Genomic DNA, 16,266 nt, shown 5'->3' with positions numbered 1-16,266 from the left:
ATGTGACCTCCAAACCAGCTCTGCAAGAAATTTTAAGGGGGACTCTTAAAATTCCCCTTTAAGAAGAAATTCAGTGCAAGAATCCGCAAAAACAAGGACTGAATAGATATCATGATGAAACTAAACTCATATCTTGCAATAGTCACTCTGAACTGAACGGGATTAATGACCCCATCAAAAGGCGCAGGGTTTTGGCTGGATAAAAAAGCAGGACCCATCTATTTGCTGTCTACAAGAGAGTCATTTTGGACAGAAGGACACCTACAACTTGAAAATGAAAGGTTGGAGAACCATTTACCATTCGAATGGTCCTCAAAAGAAAGCAGGGATAGGCATCCTTATATCAGATAAACTAAAATTTACCCCAAAGACTGTAGTGAGAGATGAAGAGGGACACTATATCATACTTAAAGGATCTATCCAACAAGAGGACTTAACAATCCTAAATATATATGCCCCGAATGTGGGAGCTGCCAAATATTTAAACCAATTAATAACCAAAGTGAAGAAATACTTAGATAATAATACACTTGTACTTGGTGACTTCAATCTAGCTCTTTCTACCCTTGATAGGTCTTCTAAGCACAACATCTCCAAAGAAACGAGTGCTTTAAATGATACACTGGACCAGATGGATTTCACAGATATCTACAGAACTTTACACCCAAACTCAACTGAATACACATTCTTCTCAAATGCACATGGAACTCTCTCCAGAATAGACAACATACTGGGTCACAAACCGGGTCTGAACCGATACCAAAAGATTGGGATCATCCCCTGCATATTCTCAGACCATAATGCCTTGAAATTAGAACTAAATCACAACAAGAAGTTTGGAAGGACCTCAAACACGTGGAGGTTAAGGACCATCCTGCTAAAAGATGAAAGGGTCAACCAGGAAATTAAGGAAGATTTAAAAGGATCATGGAAACTAATGAGAATGAAGTTACAACCGTTCAAAATCTTTGGGATGCAGCAAAAGCAGTTCTGGGGGGGAAATACATCGCACTACAAGCATCCATTCAAAAACTGGAAAGAACTCAAATACAAAAGCTAACCTTACACCTGAAGGAGCTAGAGAAAAAACAGCAGATTGACCCCACACCCAGCAGAAGAAAAGAGTCAATTAAAATTTGAGCAGAACTCAATGTAATCGAGACCAGAAGAACTGTGGAACAGATCAACAGAACCAAGAGTTGGTTCTTTGAAAGAATTAATAATATAGATAAACCATTAGCCAACCTTATTAAGAAGAAGAGGGAGGAGACTCAAATTAATAAAATCTTGAATGAGAAAGGAGAGATCACTACCAACACCAAGGAAATACAAACGATTTTAAAACATATTATGAACAGCTATTCGCCAACAAATTAGGCAATCTAGAAGAAATGGACGCATTCCTGGAAAGCCACAAACTACCAAAACTGGAACAGGAAGAAATAGAAAACCTGAACAGGCCAATAACCAGGGAGGAAATTGAAGCAGTCATCAAAAACCTCCCAAGACACAAGAGTCCAGGGCCAGATGGCTTCCAGGGGAATTCTATCACGTTTAAAGAAGAAATCATACATATTCTACTAAAGCTGTTTGGAAAGATAGAAAGAGATGGAGTACTCCCAAATTTGTTCTATGAGGCCAGCATCACCTTAATTCCAAAACCAGACAAAGACTCCACCAAAAAGGAGAATTACAGACCAATATCCCTGATGAACTTGGATGCAAAAACTCTCAAGAAGATACTATCAAATAGGATCCAACAGCACATTAAGAAAATTATTCACCATGACCAAGTAGGATTTATCCCTGGGACACAAGGCTGGTTCAACACTCGTAAAACAGTCAATGTGATTCATCATATCAGCAAGAGAAAACCCAAGAACCATATGATCCTCTCATTAGATGCAGAGAAAGCATTTGACAAAATACAACATCCATTCCTGATCAAAACTCTTCAGAGTGTAGGGATAAAGGGAACTTTCCTCGACATCTTAAAAGCTATATACGAAAACCCCACAGAAAATATCATTCTCAATGGGGAAGCACTGGGAGCCTTTCCCCTAAGATCAGGAACAAGACAGGGATGTCCACTCTCACCACTGCTATTCAACATAGTACTGGAAGTCCTAGCCTCAGCAATCAGACAACAAAAATACATTAAAGGCATTCAAATTGGCAAAGAAGAAGTCAAACTCTCCCTCTTCGCCGATGACATGATACTCTACATAGAAAACCCAAAAGTCTCCACCCCAAGATTGCTAGAACTCAATTTGGTAGTGTGGCAGGATACATAATCAATGCCCAGAAATCAATGGCATTTCTATACACTAACAATGAGACTGAAGAAAGAGAAATTGAGGAGTCAATCCCATTTACAATTGCACCCAAAAGCATAAGATACTTAGGAATCAACCTAACCAAAGAGGTAAAGGATCTATACCCTAAAAACTATAGAACACTTCTGAAAGAAATTGAGGAAGACACAAAGAGATGGAAAAATATTCCATGCTCATGATTTGGCAGAACTAATATTGTGAAAATTTCAATGTTACCCAGGGCAATGTACACGTTTAATGCAATCCCTATCAAAATACCATGGACTTTCTTCAGAGAGTTAGAACAAATTATTTTAAGATTTGTGTGGAATCAGAAAAGACCCCGAATAGCCAGGGGAATTTTAAAAAAGAAAACCATAGCTGTGGGCATCACAATGCAGATTTCAGGCTGTACTACAAAGCTGTGGTCATCAAGACAGTGTGGTGCTGGCACAAAAACAGACACATAGATCAATGGAACAGAATAGAGAACCCAGAAGTGGACCCTGAACTTTATGGTCAACTAATATTCGATAAAGGAGGAAAGACTATCCATTGGAAGAAAGACAGTCTTTTCAGTAAATGGTGCTGGGAAAATGGGACATCCACATGCAGAAGAATGAAACTAGGGATCCCTGGGTGGCGCAGTGGTTTAGCGCCTGCCTTGGCCCAGGGTGCGATCCTGGAGTCCCGGGATCAAATCCCACGTCAGGCTCCCGGTGGGTGGAGCCTGCTTCTCCCTCTGCCTATGTCTCTGCCTCTCTCTCTCTCTGTGTGTGACTATCAAAAATAAATAAAAATTAAAAAAATAAAAATAATGAAACTAGACCACTCTCTTTCACCATACACAAAGATAAACTCACAATGGATGAAAGATATAAATGTGAGACAAGATTCCATCAAAATCCTTGAGGAGAACACAGGCAACACCCTTTTTGAACTCGGCCACAGTATCTTCTTGCAAGATACATCCACGAAGGCAAAAGAAACAAAAGCAAAAATGAACTATTGGGACTTCATCAATATAGGAAACTTTTGCACAGCAAATGTTACAGTCAACACAACTAAAAGACAACCTACAGAATGGGAGAAGATATTTGCAAATGACGTTATCAGAGAAAGGGCTAGTTTCCAAGATCTATAAAGAACTTCTTAAGCTCAACACCAAAGAAACAAACAATCCAATCATGAAATGGGCAAAAGACATGAAGAGAAATCTCACAGAGGAAGACATAGACATGGCCAACATGCACACGAGAAAATGCTCCGCATCACTTGCCATCAGGGAAATACAAATCAAAACTATGATGAGATACCACCTCACACCAGTGAGAATGGGGAAAATTAAGAAGGCATGAAACCACACATGTTGGAGAGGATGCGGAGAAAAGGGAACCTTGTTACACTGTTGGTGGGAATGTGAACTGGTACAGCCACTCTGGAAAACTGTGTGGAGGTTCCTCAAAGAGTTAAAAATAGACCTGCCGTGACCCAGCATTTGCACTGTGGGGATTTACCCCAAAGATTCAGATGCAATGAAACGCCGGGACACCTGCACCCCGGTGTTTCTAGCAGCAATGTCCACAATAGCCAAACTGTGGACAGAGCCTCGGTGTCCATCGAAAGATGAATGGATAAAGAAGATGTGGTCTATGTATACAATGGAATGTTACTCAGCTATTAGAAGTGACAAATACCCACCATTTGCTTCAACGTTGGTGGAACCGAGGGTATTATGCTGAGTGAAGTATGTCAATCGGAGAAGGACAAACAGTGTATGTTCTCATTCATTTGGGGAATATAAATAATAGTGGAAGGGAATATAAGGGAAGGGAGAAGAAATGTGTGGGAAATATCAGAAAGGGAAGCAGAACATAAAGACTCCTAACTCTGGGAAACGAACTAGGGTGGTGGAAGGGGAGGAGGGTGGGGGGTGGGGGTGAGTGGGTGACGGGCACTGAGGGGGACACTTGACGGGATGAGTACTGGGTGTTATTCTGTATGTTGGTAAATTGAACACCAATACAAAATCAATTTATTAAAAAAAATAAAGAAAGGAAGAACAATAACAAAAAAAAAAAAAAAAGGAGGAGAAAAACATACCCATTAAAGGGACCCATTTAAAATCCTAGATGGGCCGGTAAAATGTTCAACATAGTTTAAAACACATAAATTTGCTCTCTTTTCTGATTATCGTGCTATGAAGTTTGACAAGCAGCGAAGTCTCCAGCAACACCCTGTACCAGTGTTGTGGGAAGTCCATCCCGGTACCAGCACCTGTATCTGAAATTATCAGAGACGGTGGAGCAGCAGGCTAGCTTGAACTACTCTGATGCTCAGAAGGACAAACACTTCTCTGGCACTATCAGGCTTAGTTCCACTGTGCGCCCCAAGTACTCCTTAAGTCTTTTGGGGGACTGGCAGTGATGAGGCCAATATTGTGTGTGTTCTCCACATGGACCCTGAGATGCTGAACAAACTCAACAATAATAAAAAATTAGTCAAGATGCAGGCCAAGAAGGATGATGCCTTTTTGGCTTCAGAATCTGTGACCAAGCACATCCCCACAGGTCTCCAGTCCCAGCCTGAACGAGCTGGCAAGTACCCTTCCAGGCTGACCCGCAGTGAGAGCTATGGTGGCCAAAGGGGACAAGTGAGGCTCACCGCCAGAGTCCAGATGGGGAAGGTGCTGTGTCTGGCGGTGGCCATGGCCAGGTGAGGAGCTTGTTACAACATCCACGTAACCGTCAACTGCCTGGTGTCCTTGCTCAAGAATTGGAAAAACACCTGGGTTTTCCACCTCAAAAGCACCTGGGCAAGCCCCAGCGCCAGCACGCCTTAGTAAGCTGTATTGTTACCTTATAAACAAAGAAAATAAATATATGTAGTATTCACATGAGGAAAGTATCTATTTTATAGCATAAATTTTTTTCTGTGCATGTTAAATTGAGTCAATAAAATTAGCTTTTCATGGAAAGCATACAAGAGAAGCAATGGCTACTTGTTGCTTTGTTTCTTTCCACGTGATTCACTACTCACATCTCTTGCTTTCACGACTGTCATTTGCAATCATTATTCTCTGCCCAGAATACCCATTTAATTATATTTCTTATTTTCTTTTGGAATTCTTATTGCATTACTACAAATGCTGTTTTATAGTAACCCCATGTTTTATATTTATATGGCCCTGGTATATGTTTTCATATAAGATCAATTCTATATCTAAATGTCTATCTGTTTATGTGTTGCTTGAAACCTTATAAGGTGGATATGGTATATTCTATTGATCCAAATGTCTAGCACATGCCTGCAATGTAGTTGTTTTGAAAGACTTTTTAGAAATAACATCTGTCATGAGAGACACGTAACTCTGGAAAATGAACAAGGGGTAGTGGAAGGGGAGGTGGGCAGGGGGTTGGGGTGACTGGGTGTCAGACACTGAGGGGGGCACTTGGTGGGATGAGCACTGGGTGTTATGCTATATGTTGGCAAATTGAACTCCAATAAAAAAATTTAAGAAAAGAAATAACATCTGAATGAACATTCCCCATAAGAATTAGGAAGAAATTATATTTTTGAGATTCTTATTCTCCTCATAGAAAGCTGTTAATAGCAACATACAGGTATTGAGTATTGTTATTGGTTTTTCTCTTAGTTTGTCTTGTTTGTGCATGGATTTAATTTGACAAACATACTTCAGTGTTTCCTAGATGTAAGGTGATAAATGCCTGAAAGAGTCTTAGAAATCTAGACTGTGGTCGATATAAATTCTTTCAAATAGGGCAGCCCATGTGGCTCAGTGGTTTAGCGCTGCCTTCAGTCCAGGGCGTGATCCTGGAGTCCTAGGATCCAGTCCCACATGGGGCTCCCTGCATGGAGCCTGCTTCTCCCTCTGCCTGTGTGTCTGCCTCTCTCTCTGTGTGTCTCTCATGAGTAAATAAATAAAATCTTTTAAAAATAAATAAATTATTTCAAATAGATCTGAGAGTTTAATAGATATGGAGTGTTAGCAGGTTAAACTGAGTATATGATGAATGTATGATTCACAATACAGTTTGAGGGTAGAGGGAGCCATTTTGGAGAGTCTTGAGAGTATCATAATCCTATTCCCAAAAACCCTTTTCACTGCGGAAATAATGTGACTTTTTTTCTGGTATAACATATATGAGAATGACCAAGAAATGAAATAAGAGTGAAAGCCAAAGCAGACAATGCATGTGGCTTTAGGGTTAAAAGAGCCAACATTTAGTGATTATTGTGAAACTGACCATAATTGTGCTAAGAGGAAAGACGGGAAAACTGACATTTTCTTTGACAATGATAACATCCTCTGGCCTATAGGCTACTCACACCCAAGTTGCTGCATTTATCAAACTAAATTTTAATTACATGTTGTTTTTTTCTCCCCAGGCAATAATCCCCCTTTTTCATCAGTACCCCCAATGCCTGCCATAAGTAAGAAAAATCTGAATGAGTCCATCACACATTAGAAAGACCTTTAATGTAACAATTCTAATATTGAACATGAGCTTTTATTCATAAATTATTACAAATGGAACTCAGTGTGAAAATGAAAGTAACCGAACAAGTCTGGATTTTGAGGTTAACGAACTGAGTATATGATGAATGTACTGAATCCTAGTTATGAAAGCTGCCATCACTATATTTTAAACTCTCAACGCTGGGTGGCCCCGGTGGCTCAGCGGTTTGGTGCCACCTTCGGCCCAGGGTGTGATCCTGGAGACCTGGGGTTGAGTCCCAAGTCGGGCTCCCTGCATGGAGCCTGCTTCTCCTGCTGCCTGTGTCTCTGCCTCTCTCTGTGTCTCTGTGTCCCTCATGAATAAATAAATAAAATTTAAGAAAGAAAAAACTCTCAACGTTGATTTCACTGTGTTCATTCACCTATAAATTAGAGATAATAAGGCTCACTTTCTAATTTGTTTTGTAAAATAAATAAAATAAATTCGTGGTTTGCTTAATATAAAATAGAATGTGTAGAATATTATCAATAGATGTTAGTTCTCTTCCATACTTCCCAAACTCTAAAGTCAGTTCTATATGCCACAAATAAAGCTCACTTGTCCAGAAAGATGAACTTTCACTGGTTTATCATAGTTTTGTGCCTTTTATACATTTGATATATTTTACGTTGTCTGTTGTCTACCTATTTTTTAATTTTTGGAGGTATTTGATCTACCTAAAGAAAAATACCTCTGACTAAAAGAGAATAATGATTAAAAACATCTCATAAAGTTGATGGTAGGATTAAATGAGTCAATACAAACAATAGATATAGAATATAGGAATTGCTGAAAAGTGTTATGTTACCTTCTATCCCTTCTACTTTCCTTCTCTTCTCATTAGTATCATCATTATTATAAACAGTATAAAGATTTGTATTATGCATGAATTTCTAATCTTTTAAAATATTTGAGTAGATATTTGTATTTTATTCTCAATCTCCTGGTGATTGTGTTTATTTGGTTTCATGGATATGACAAATAGAATTACATTTTTCTACCAACATTCATGCCTATTACTGGATAAGAATGAAAAGTTCAGAAATCTGCATCTATCCTGACAATCTTTCTATCAAACTAAACGCTCAGTGTCTCTTCAAAGGCAAACCACTTCCATTCAAAACCATAACCACGAATCCAAATGTATTCCTTCATCTAAATACATTTGAATAAAACACATGAATGTACAGAAAGTTATGGAACGATATTCAGTTTATCAAATTTATTGAGTTCAACGACTGGGAAATTTTAATATGGGAATGAAGAAAAAGTAAAATAAATAGCTCTAGTAAAGGAAACGGGGTTTTGAGAAAGTGTGAATAATAGCATCTACAAGAACTTCATTCTTTTAATGGCAATACTTTCATTTACTGGAGAAAAACAGAACCTTTTGGATAGTATCCTTAAAGGCTTGTTTTACTTGCTGATTCCTCAGAGTATATATAAATGGATTCATCATAGGAGCAACAGAAGTATTAAGAATAGCTACTCCTTTGGTCAAGGATGCCTTTTCTTTTGCAGAGGGGTTGGCATACATGAATATGCAGCTTCCATAAGAGATGGAAATGACAATCATGTGCGAGGAGCATGTAGAAAATGCCTTTTTTCTCTGACTGGCAGATGGCAGTTTCAGAATTGTTCTAATGATGAACATGTAGGATAGAATTATTAGTGCCAGAGTGAAAAGCAGAATCACTATTGCAGAGTAAAAACCAATCACTTCTAGGAGCCATGTGTCTGAGCAAGATAATTGCAAGAGGGGAAAATAGTCACAAGCAAAGTGATCAATGACATTGGAGCCACAGTAATCTAACTGGAGGAAAAGAATAACTGGCGGGAAGATATTTAAGAATCCTGCCAGCCATGCACAAAAGACAAGTAAAATGCAGACTCTTTTGTTCATGATAGTCGTGTAATGCAAGGGTTTACAGATGGCTACATAGCGATCATAGGACATAGCAGTTAGAAGATAAAACTCAGTTATGCCCATGAAGATGAAGAAAAACAACTGAGCTGTACAATTATTGTATGAAATAGTTTTGTCTCTGGTGATAATTGTGCCCAGAAACCTAGGAATACAGACGGTTGTAAAGGATATTTCTAATACAGAGAAGTTCCTGAGGAAGAAATACATAGGGGTCTGTAGATGGGAGTCCACCAAGGTGAGAGTGATGATGGTCAAATTTCCAGTGACACTGAATATGTATGTGATAATTAAAAAGAGAAAAATCACAATCTGAAACTCTGGGTCATCTGATAGCCCTAGAAGAATGAACTCTGTGGGTACTGTGTGGTTTTTCATTGCCGATCCTTTCTTCCCCCCCTTTAGAATGGAAAATATATGTGCCCTATAGGACATAAAAAAGTTAAAACAGGATTGAGGTTAGAATATAGAATCTTAAAAATATCCACAGTGATGAGTAATCTATGAAATCCAAAAACAAATGTTTTCCTTCAGCAACTGTCCAATTTCTACTGGATCTCACATTTAGTATTATCTGAAGTTAAATATTGATCTCTTTTTGCTGAAAATACACTATCATGGGCCATGGATAAAAATATATCTTGTGCTGACATTTAAGAGGAAGCTATTTCTTCTAGTGTTTCTTTAAAATCAAGCTTCAAACTGTGGAAGGAGCCTCGGTGTCCAATGAAAGATGAATGGATAAAGAAGATGTGGTTTATGTATACAATGGAATATTACTCAGCTATTAGAAATGACAAATACCCAACATTTGCTTCAACGTGGATGGAACTGGAGGGTATTATGCTGAGTGAAGTAAGTCAGTCGGAGAAGGACAAACATTATATGTTCTCATTCATTTGGGGAATATAAATAATAGTGAAAGGGAATATAAGGGAAGGGAGAAGAAATGTGTGGGAAATATCAGAAAGGGAGACAGAACGTAAAGACTGCTAACTCTGGGAAACGAACTAGGGGTGGTAGAAGGGGAGGAGGGCGGGGGGTGGGAGTGAATGGGTGACGGGCACTGGGGGTTATTCTGTATGTTAGTAAATTGAACACCAATAAAAAATAAATTAAAAAAATCAAGCTTCTAATTACTCTTTACAATATTTAGCTCCTTTTATAAAAAATGAAAATATTTTAATTGATTTTTCTTTCCACCAGTTATAAAAACTAGTCTGGATTATGAATAATCTAAATAAAGCATTTGAAATCCTACAGGGGTTGTTTAGGCCCATCTACACATTCTGTATTTTGAGGTCCACATAGTTTAGGCAACTTTCACAAGGTTAAACAATTAGACACCACAGTAATCATCTCACTGTGGAACATGCATGTTTATGGCAGTTTTACTGGCATTCTCTCATGAATCACTTTCTAAAAGATTTGGTCCATGCTATCACTCTCATCATTTTTTCCCTTTTCTGATAAAAAAGGCAGGAGAACAAGAAGGTAATCTTCTATTACTAAATTAAATAATTGCCTAAAAATACTTTAATTCATACAATGCATACTTTTCTTTCTTTCTCTATTTCTTTACAATTTTGCTATGGAAAATCAATAAGTAGATGGCCAAAATAACATTTACTGTAAAGCAGATATCCGTCCAATAGGGAATTTAAAAAATAATCCTATCTATAATAGAATATAATTTCAAATTAGAAAAAATGAACAATCCAAGATTTATTTTCTGTGTTCCTGCCTTAGGATTTCATTAATAGTCTCTTGGTACTAAACAATTATTTAATTTTCAATACTGAAGGGGTTGTAAGTCCATAAACATGTATAAACATGGTTTTTAAAAATATTTTAATAAACTGAATATATATATTATATTGAAGAATAAAAAATTTACTTACTTCCTGATTCTTCTTGATGATTTAGTCTCAAATTTTATCATCTGATTTGTCTAAATTTACATAATTTCAGAACTGGTAAATCAAGTTAGCAAAATATTTTATTTCTATTTTGCTCTCAGAACAAGTGTGTTGACTTAACTTTTCCTTGGTTCTTTGGGATTATACTTCTCTTTGACTCACAATATCCTTCATTCCTGATACTGTAAAATTCTGACTTTTTATATAATACAACTCATTCTTGCTTTTCATCTCTTTTTCAAACTCCATGTATAAATTCAGTTAAATCTGGATTGACTAGTATTTTTCTATTGCCTCTTTTCATATAATACAAAATATTTCTATATTAAATCATTTTTCTTTCTATTCATGCAAACATTTAAAATCAATATTCTGTGATTCTATGATTATATATCTATAAAATATGAGTAGTATTTTCCTTAGGTTCAGGGACTGTTATATTTCCCTGCAAATGCTGCTTTGAAAAATAGAAGATAAAGAATGTTCTCTATGTATGCTACACAAAAGGAACTGGACTTACTTTATCTGTGTCTTTTTTGTTGTTGTTCGCCCAGGGGAATTCATTAAGTAAATAGAGTGCCAAGGAGAGGAATCATTAAAGATAAAGGTGAATCATTTTTACAAATATTGATTAAAAAGTATAAGAAGCAAAAATATTGAGGTAAATAGGCAAATATACAAACAACATGATATTGAGTGTATGAAAGTTTGATTTAGAATTTCAGTCTTCTGTGATTATACAAGGAATCCATTTTTCTTCCGGAAACTGGACTTGTTTCAGTAGAATTAGCATATTTATATCCTTTGAATGTTGGCAATCTAGGAAGAATTCTTTACCAGAATGAAATGGTTGAAAACACTACTGTGGATTTCTAGTATGACTTGATTGTCTTCTGAAATGGACAACCTATTAAAGACTGATGAGAAGGTTTATACCTGTATTTATATTTGTGCATATGACATTTTCTCATATTGAGAATTTTTGTGAATCAATAAAATAAATATCTGGAAGTCTGGCATTGGATATTTTTAACTAGTTTATTTCCACGTTTCCTTCAATGAGAGGTGTCACTTTTATTACTAGAAGAATAGTATAGTATAGAGGTATATATGAATCTATATGTACATAAATATGTAATATAATGTTACATTTAACAAATTATCTTTATTTTCCTCACAATTATAAATGTGGACATAAAACATGTGTGCATTTAATGCCATAAATGCAGATTATTTACAGTAGTGAAAAATGAGACTATTAGATAATGGGACAAAAGAAAGAAGTGGGAAAGGATGAACAAACCACTAGCTTACACGTGGGACAATACATAGACACTATGTTGAATGTATAACTGATACACATTAAAATAAGCATTGAAAATATTTATTCGCTATTTCAGTAGAGATAGTAAAACTAATTTTCTACTTAAGAAAATTCTATTCCTTTGCCTTTATTTTTGTATCCAAATAGTGAATCTTTTCATATTTTATTCTGAGCTTTTGTTGATTACCAGGCACTAACCATATACATATTATCTCATTTTTTTCAAGCAAGCCAACAATACAAAACCCTCTAAGGTCAGTGCTATTCAGGTAAAGAAAGAGTCTGGGACAGAAAGAAGTTAGTTAAGTGTCTGTCTGGTGTCTATCACTTGTGTATTTGTGAGCAACAAAATCTTTATTGATTTACTTACAGGAAAAGAAATGAGGTTCTATCTCACAAAGCACTGCACTTCATTTGAAATATCTTATTAGACATGTTTCTTCTCCATATCTTTCCTCAAACTTCTAGATGCTGAATTGTCTCTTTCCTCCTTGATCACTCTCTCACTTTCTTTCTACCTTTACTGTTTTATTCCTAGTTCCTAATAGCTCTCTAGCTTTTCTCTAGGCCTCCTAATAATTTAATTTTGAGGAAGACTAATTACAACTGTTAGCCTCTTATCCACAAGCTAGTAGGACATCTGCTTTCTTAATAATGTGCCAATTACCTCCATGTATTCTGAGGTTGATGAGTGCCTATGTTTTAGGTCAAGGAACTATTGTTCAGGCTACCAGGTTTCACTCTCCTCAGACAGTGGAGGAAAGATTTCAGTTACAAATAAAGTTTTGCTGTAACATGTTCATAATTTTAAAAGTTTATTAAATAAAATTGTTAGGGGATCCAAATATATTAAGATTTTCTCTAAATCGACTCCTAACTCTGGAAAACGAACAAGGGGTAGTAGAAGGGGAGGTGGGTGGGGGGATGGGATGACAGGGGGACAGGCGCTGAGCGGGGAACTTGACAGGAACTTTTGTGTTCTACTATATGTTGGCAAATAAGACTCCAATAAAAAATCCGCAAAAATAAATACAATAAAATAAAGATTTTCTCTAAATCCTGAACTCACATCATATTTTTGAATAATTCCAGTGTGTATTGCTAATTATTTTCAGTGGTATATTATCCTCTCTAGGTAAGCCCTCCTACAAAATGTCTGGCTGGCCTCCCATTTACTGATTACCATCATCTAACTGGGCTATTATTCTATTTGAATTTATAATATCAGAGGTGTATCAGTTGACAGATGATGTTGGCACCTCATATATTACTAGGTGTAACCCAAATAATTATAGGAATCTTTTTGAGTGAAAAAAAGGTTTTGCATCATAGGAATTCCTATCATTAGAAAGATCAACATGGGGCAGCCCAGGTGGCTCAGTGGTCTAGCGCCGCCTTCAGCCCAGGGCCTGATCCTGGAGACCCAGGATAGAGTCCCACATTGGGCTCCCTGCATGGAGCCTGCTTCTCCCTCTGCCTGTGTCTCTGCCTCTCTCTCTCTCTCTCTCTCTTTGTGTGTGTCTTATGAATGAATAAATAAATTAAAAATCTTTAAAAAAAAAGAAAGCTCAACATGTAAACCTTAACAAAAAGTGTTATCATTAACTTCATGAAAAGTCAGTACACATCAAATAAATTGATTCTTACATAGTTGTCAAAAGGCCTAATGTAAAATAAAAGAAAATGAATGCCAAATGCTTTAGAAAACATTCAATTATTTCTTTGTCATACAAAATGTCTAGTTGTTATAAAATGCACATTTTATTTTAACACTTTTGAACGCTAGCTCAGTGTTATGTACATTATTGTATGTGTTTTATTTCTTCAGGCTTTTTTTTAAAGAACTGGTATGGTATATGTGGTAATTATGGAGTTGAAGAAATAAGGACTACTTCAAGCTTTCCCTAAGTAACTGTGTCTTCATACTTGTGTTTTAAGTTGAGAAATTATATGGCACAGAAAATTTTAAACTGGTTAATGAGAGATGCTTCTTGATTTCTCAAAAAATATGTATAATTACATCATTCCTTCAGTTGTACTGTTTTTATATAGTTACTAAATGTGCTACAATATGGAGAAGATAGTGCCTGTAATATCCCAATAAGACTATCAAGCTATATTTATGGTCCTTGTAGAGTAAATTAAAAATAATGTTAAACATGACAATATTTTCTGAATTTCTAGAAAGTGTTTTCCTGATGAAATCATAAAACATTTTCTCTTGTATTCTTGTTCTTTTCCTAAGATTTCTAAGATTTCTAAGATTATTGTGGAAAAATTAAAATTTAAAAATAGTTAAAAGAAGGAAATGAGGCCAGTCTCATAGTTATAGAGTGGAAAGATTGGTTTAAAGGAAGGGAAATGCAATGAAAAGGGAGTGGAATTTAAATGGAAAAAAATATATATATTCAAATATCCTCAACAAACTGCTGGCAATAGAAATATAAGCAATGAAATAGAACTCTAGTGAGGCTATGTGGGTATTAGACTTTTGAGAACTCTGATTTTTGTTTACTTGCTCTTCATTATGCCTCTAATTTATGACAGCACTTTTATTTTTTCATTTGCTTGAGAAAAATACAATCTTCCTTGCCCTGTCCAGGAAGGCTCGCTTGACTTGCTGGTTCCTTAGGCTGTAAATAAAGGGGTTCAGCATGGGGGCTACCGAGGTGTTTAGCACAGCAACTCCCTTGCTCAGAGACACTCTGTCTTTTGCTGCTGGGTTAATATACATGAAAATGCAGTTGCCATAGGAGATGGAGATGACAATCATGTGGGAAGAACAACAGGTGGAAAAAGCCTTTGTCCTCTGACTAGTAGAAGGAATCCTCAAAATTGTTCTGAGGATATATATGTAGGACAGAATTATTAATGCCAATGTGAACATTAATGTAAACACAGCACAGGAAAAACCCACTATCTCTAGGAATCTAGTGTCTGAACAAGAAATGTAGTAAGGGGAAATAGTCACAGGTAAAATGGTGTATAACATTGGACTTACAATAATCAAGCTGTATGAACAGCATGAGTGATGGGAATATGATTAAGAATGAAGCCGACCAAGAAGCAAAGACAAGGAGTATGCAGACTCTGGGATTCATGATGGTCATGTAATGCAGAGGTTTGCAGATGGCAATGTATCTGTCATAGGACATGGCAGCCAGAAGGCAAAATTCAGTGACTCCCAAGAAGATTAAAAAAAAAAAGAACTGAGCCATGCAATCATTAAAGGAAATGTTTTTATCTCCTGTAATCAGGGTGCTCAGGAACTTGGGTATGCTCACAGTTGTGAATGAAATCTCAAGTAAGGAGAAGTTTCTGAGGAAGAAATACATGGGGGTCTGGAGGTGGGAATCCAGCAGGGTGAGGGTGATAATTGTCAGGTTCCCAGTGATGCTGAGCATGTAGGTGATAAGCAGAAAGACAAAGATCACCTCCTGAAGCTGTGGGTCATCTGACAATCCCAGGAGGATAAAATCTGTTATTTCTGTGTGGTTTCTCATTTTTTTCCTTTTCTTTTGTAATCTAGAGGGGGAAAAAACAAGTAGATTGTAGAAAAGAGGATAATCCATGGATTGTTCTGGAATTTGTCTCTAGAAATAAACATATTATGCCCTACTGATTTAATTTAGGATGTCTTTAAGACAGCTCAATAAAAGCAGGTAAAATGTTTTAAAGTAAGTTCTTACCATATGTGGTACTCTGTTTTACAGAGAATGTTTCTCCATAAAATCCTTAATTCACAGAACAGAAATTGAATCTAAAAAGTTTTTTAAAAACCTTATCCAAATCATGTACCCTAAATACACTTCTTCCAGGAGTTCACTTCTTAATGGGAAACTACTTGTCCTTTTTCCAACGACAATAAAAGTGCCCCATTTCCTTATTTCTGTTGCCTAATTTCTTGTGTTATCATTTACTACACTAGTGTAATATAAAAAAGACAGATATGTCAGGAAAAAGATCACTCAAATGGTGAGGTCTCCAAATTTTGAAAGTCATTGAAGTTAAATCATTAACAATGTGACAGATTTCTGTTTTCACTCTGGCTCATATTCTCCTTTCAACCACCTACTCCTCGTCCCAAACCACAGACAATGAATTCATTGACATAATGTCGTCAGGTACTAGAGAGTACAGAATATGAAAAGCCAGAGCAGAGATTTAGTAGAATGTATCTATATATTTCATGGGCTAAGGAAGTAAAATTGTATGAATATCTAAAATAAACATTGTTTTCTACAGAACGTTTTTCCTTCAAATT

General features: G+C 36.5%; 1 protein-coding gene and 1 pseudogene across 1 annotated transcript; both read right to left on the bottom strand.

Moving 5' to 3' along the window:
* Window positions 1-8,198: 8,198 nt before the first annotated feature.
* LOC140642167 (olfactory receptor 6C3-like) lies at window positions 8,199-9,137 on the bottom strand. Its single transcript, XM_072842659.1, has one exon. The coding sequence runs from the start codon at window positions 9,135-9,137 to the stop codon at window positions 8,199-8,201; it is 939 nt and encodes a 312-aa protein (XP_072698760.1).
* Window positions 9,138-14,562: 5,425 nt separating this feature from the next.
* Window positions 14,563-15,505, bottom strand: LOC140642166 (olfactory receptor 6C1-like; annotated as a pseudogene).
* Between the last annotated feature and the right edge of the window lie 761 nt (window positions 15,506-16,266).

This window comes from Canis lupus, chromosome 11 (assembly GCF_048164855.1).
Source record: "Canis lupus baileyi chromosome 11, mCanLup2.hap1, whole genome shotgun sequence".
Classification (NCBI taxonomy): domain Eukaryota; kingdom Metazoa; phylum Chordata; class Mammalia; order Carnivora; family Canidae; genus Canis; species Canis lupus.
The sequence above is the reverse complement of the archived record's forward strand: the minus strand, read 5'-3'. Positions and strand labels throughout refer to the sequence as shown.

Excerpts from the sequence above, each read along its gene's own strand:
- LOC140642167 (XM_072842659.1), bottom strand. The coding sequence starts at position 9,137 with ATGAAAAACCACACAGTACCCACAGAGTTCATTCTTCTAGGGCTATCA.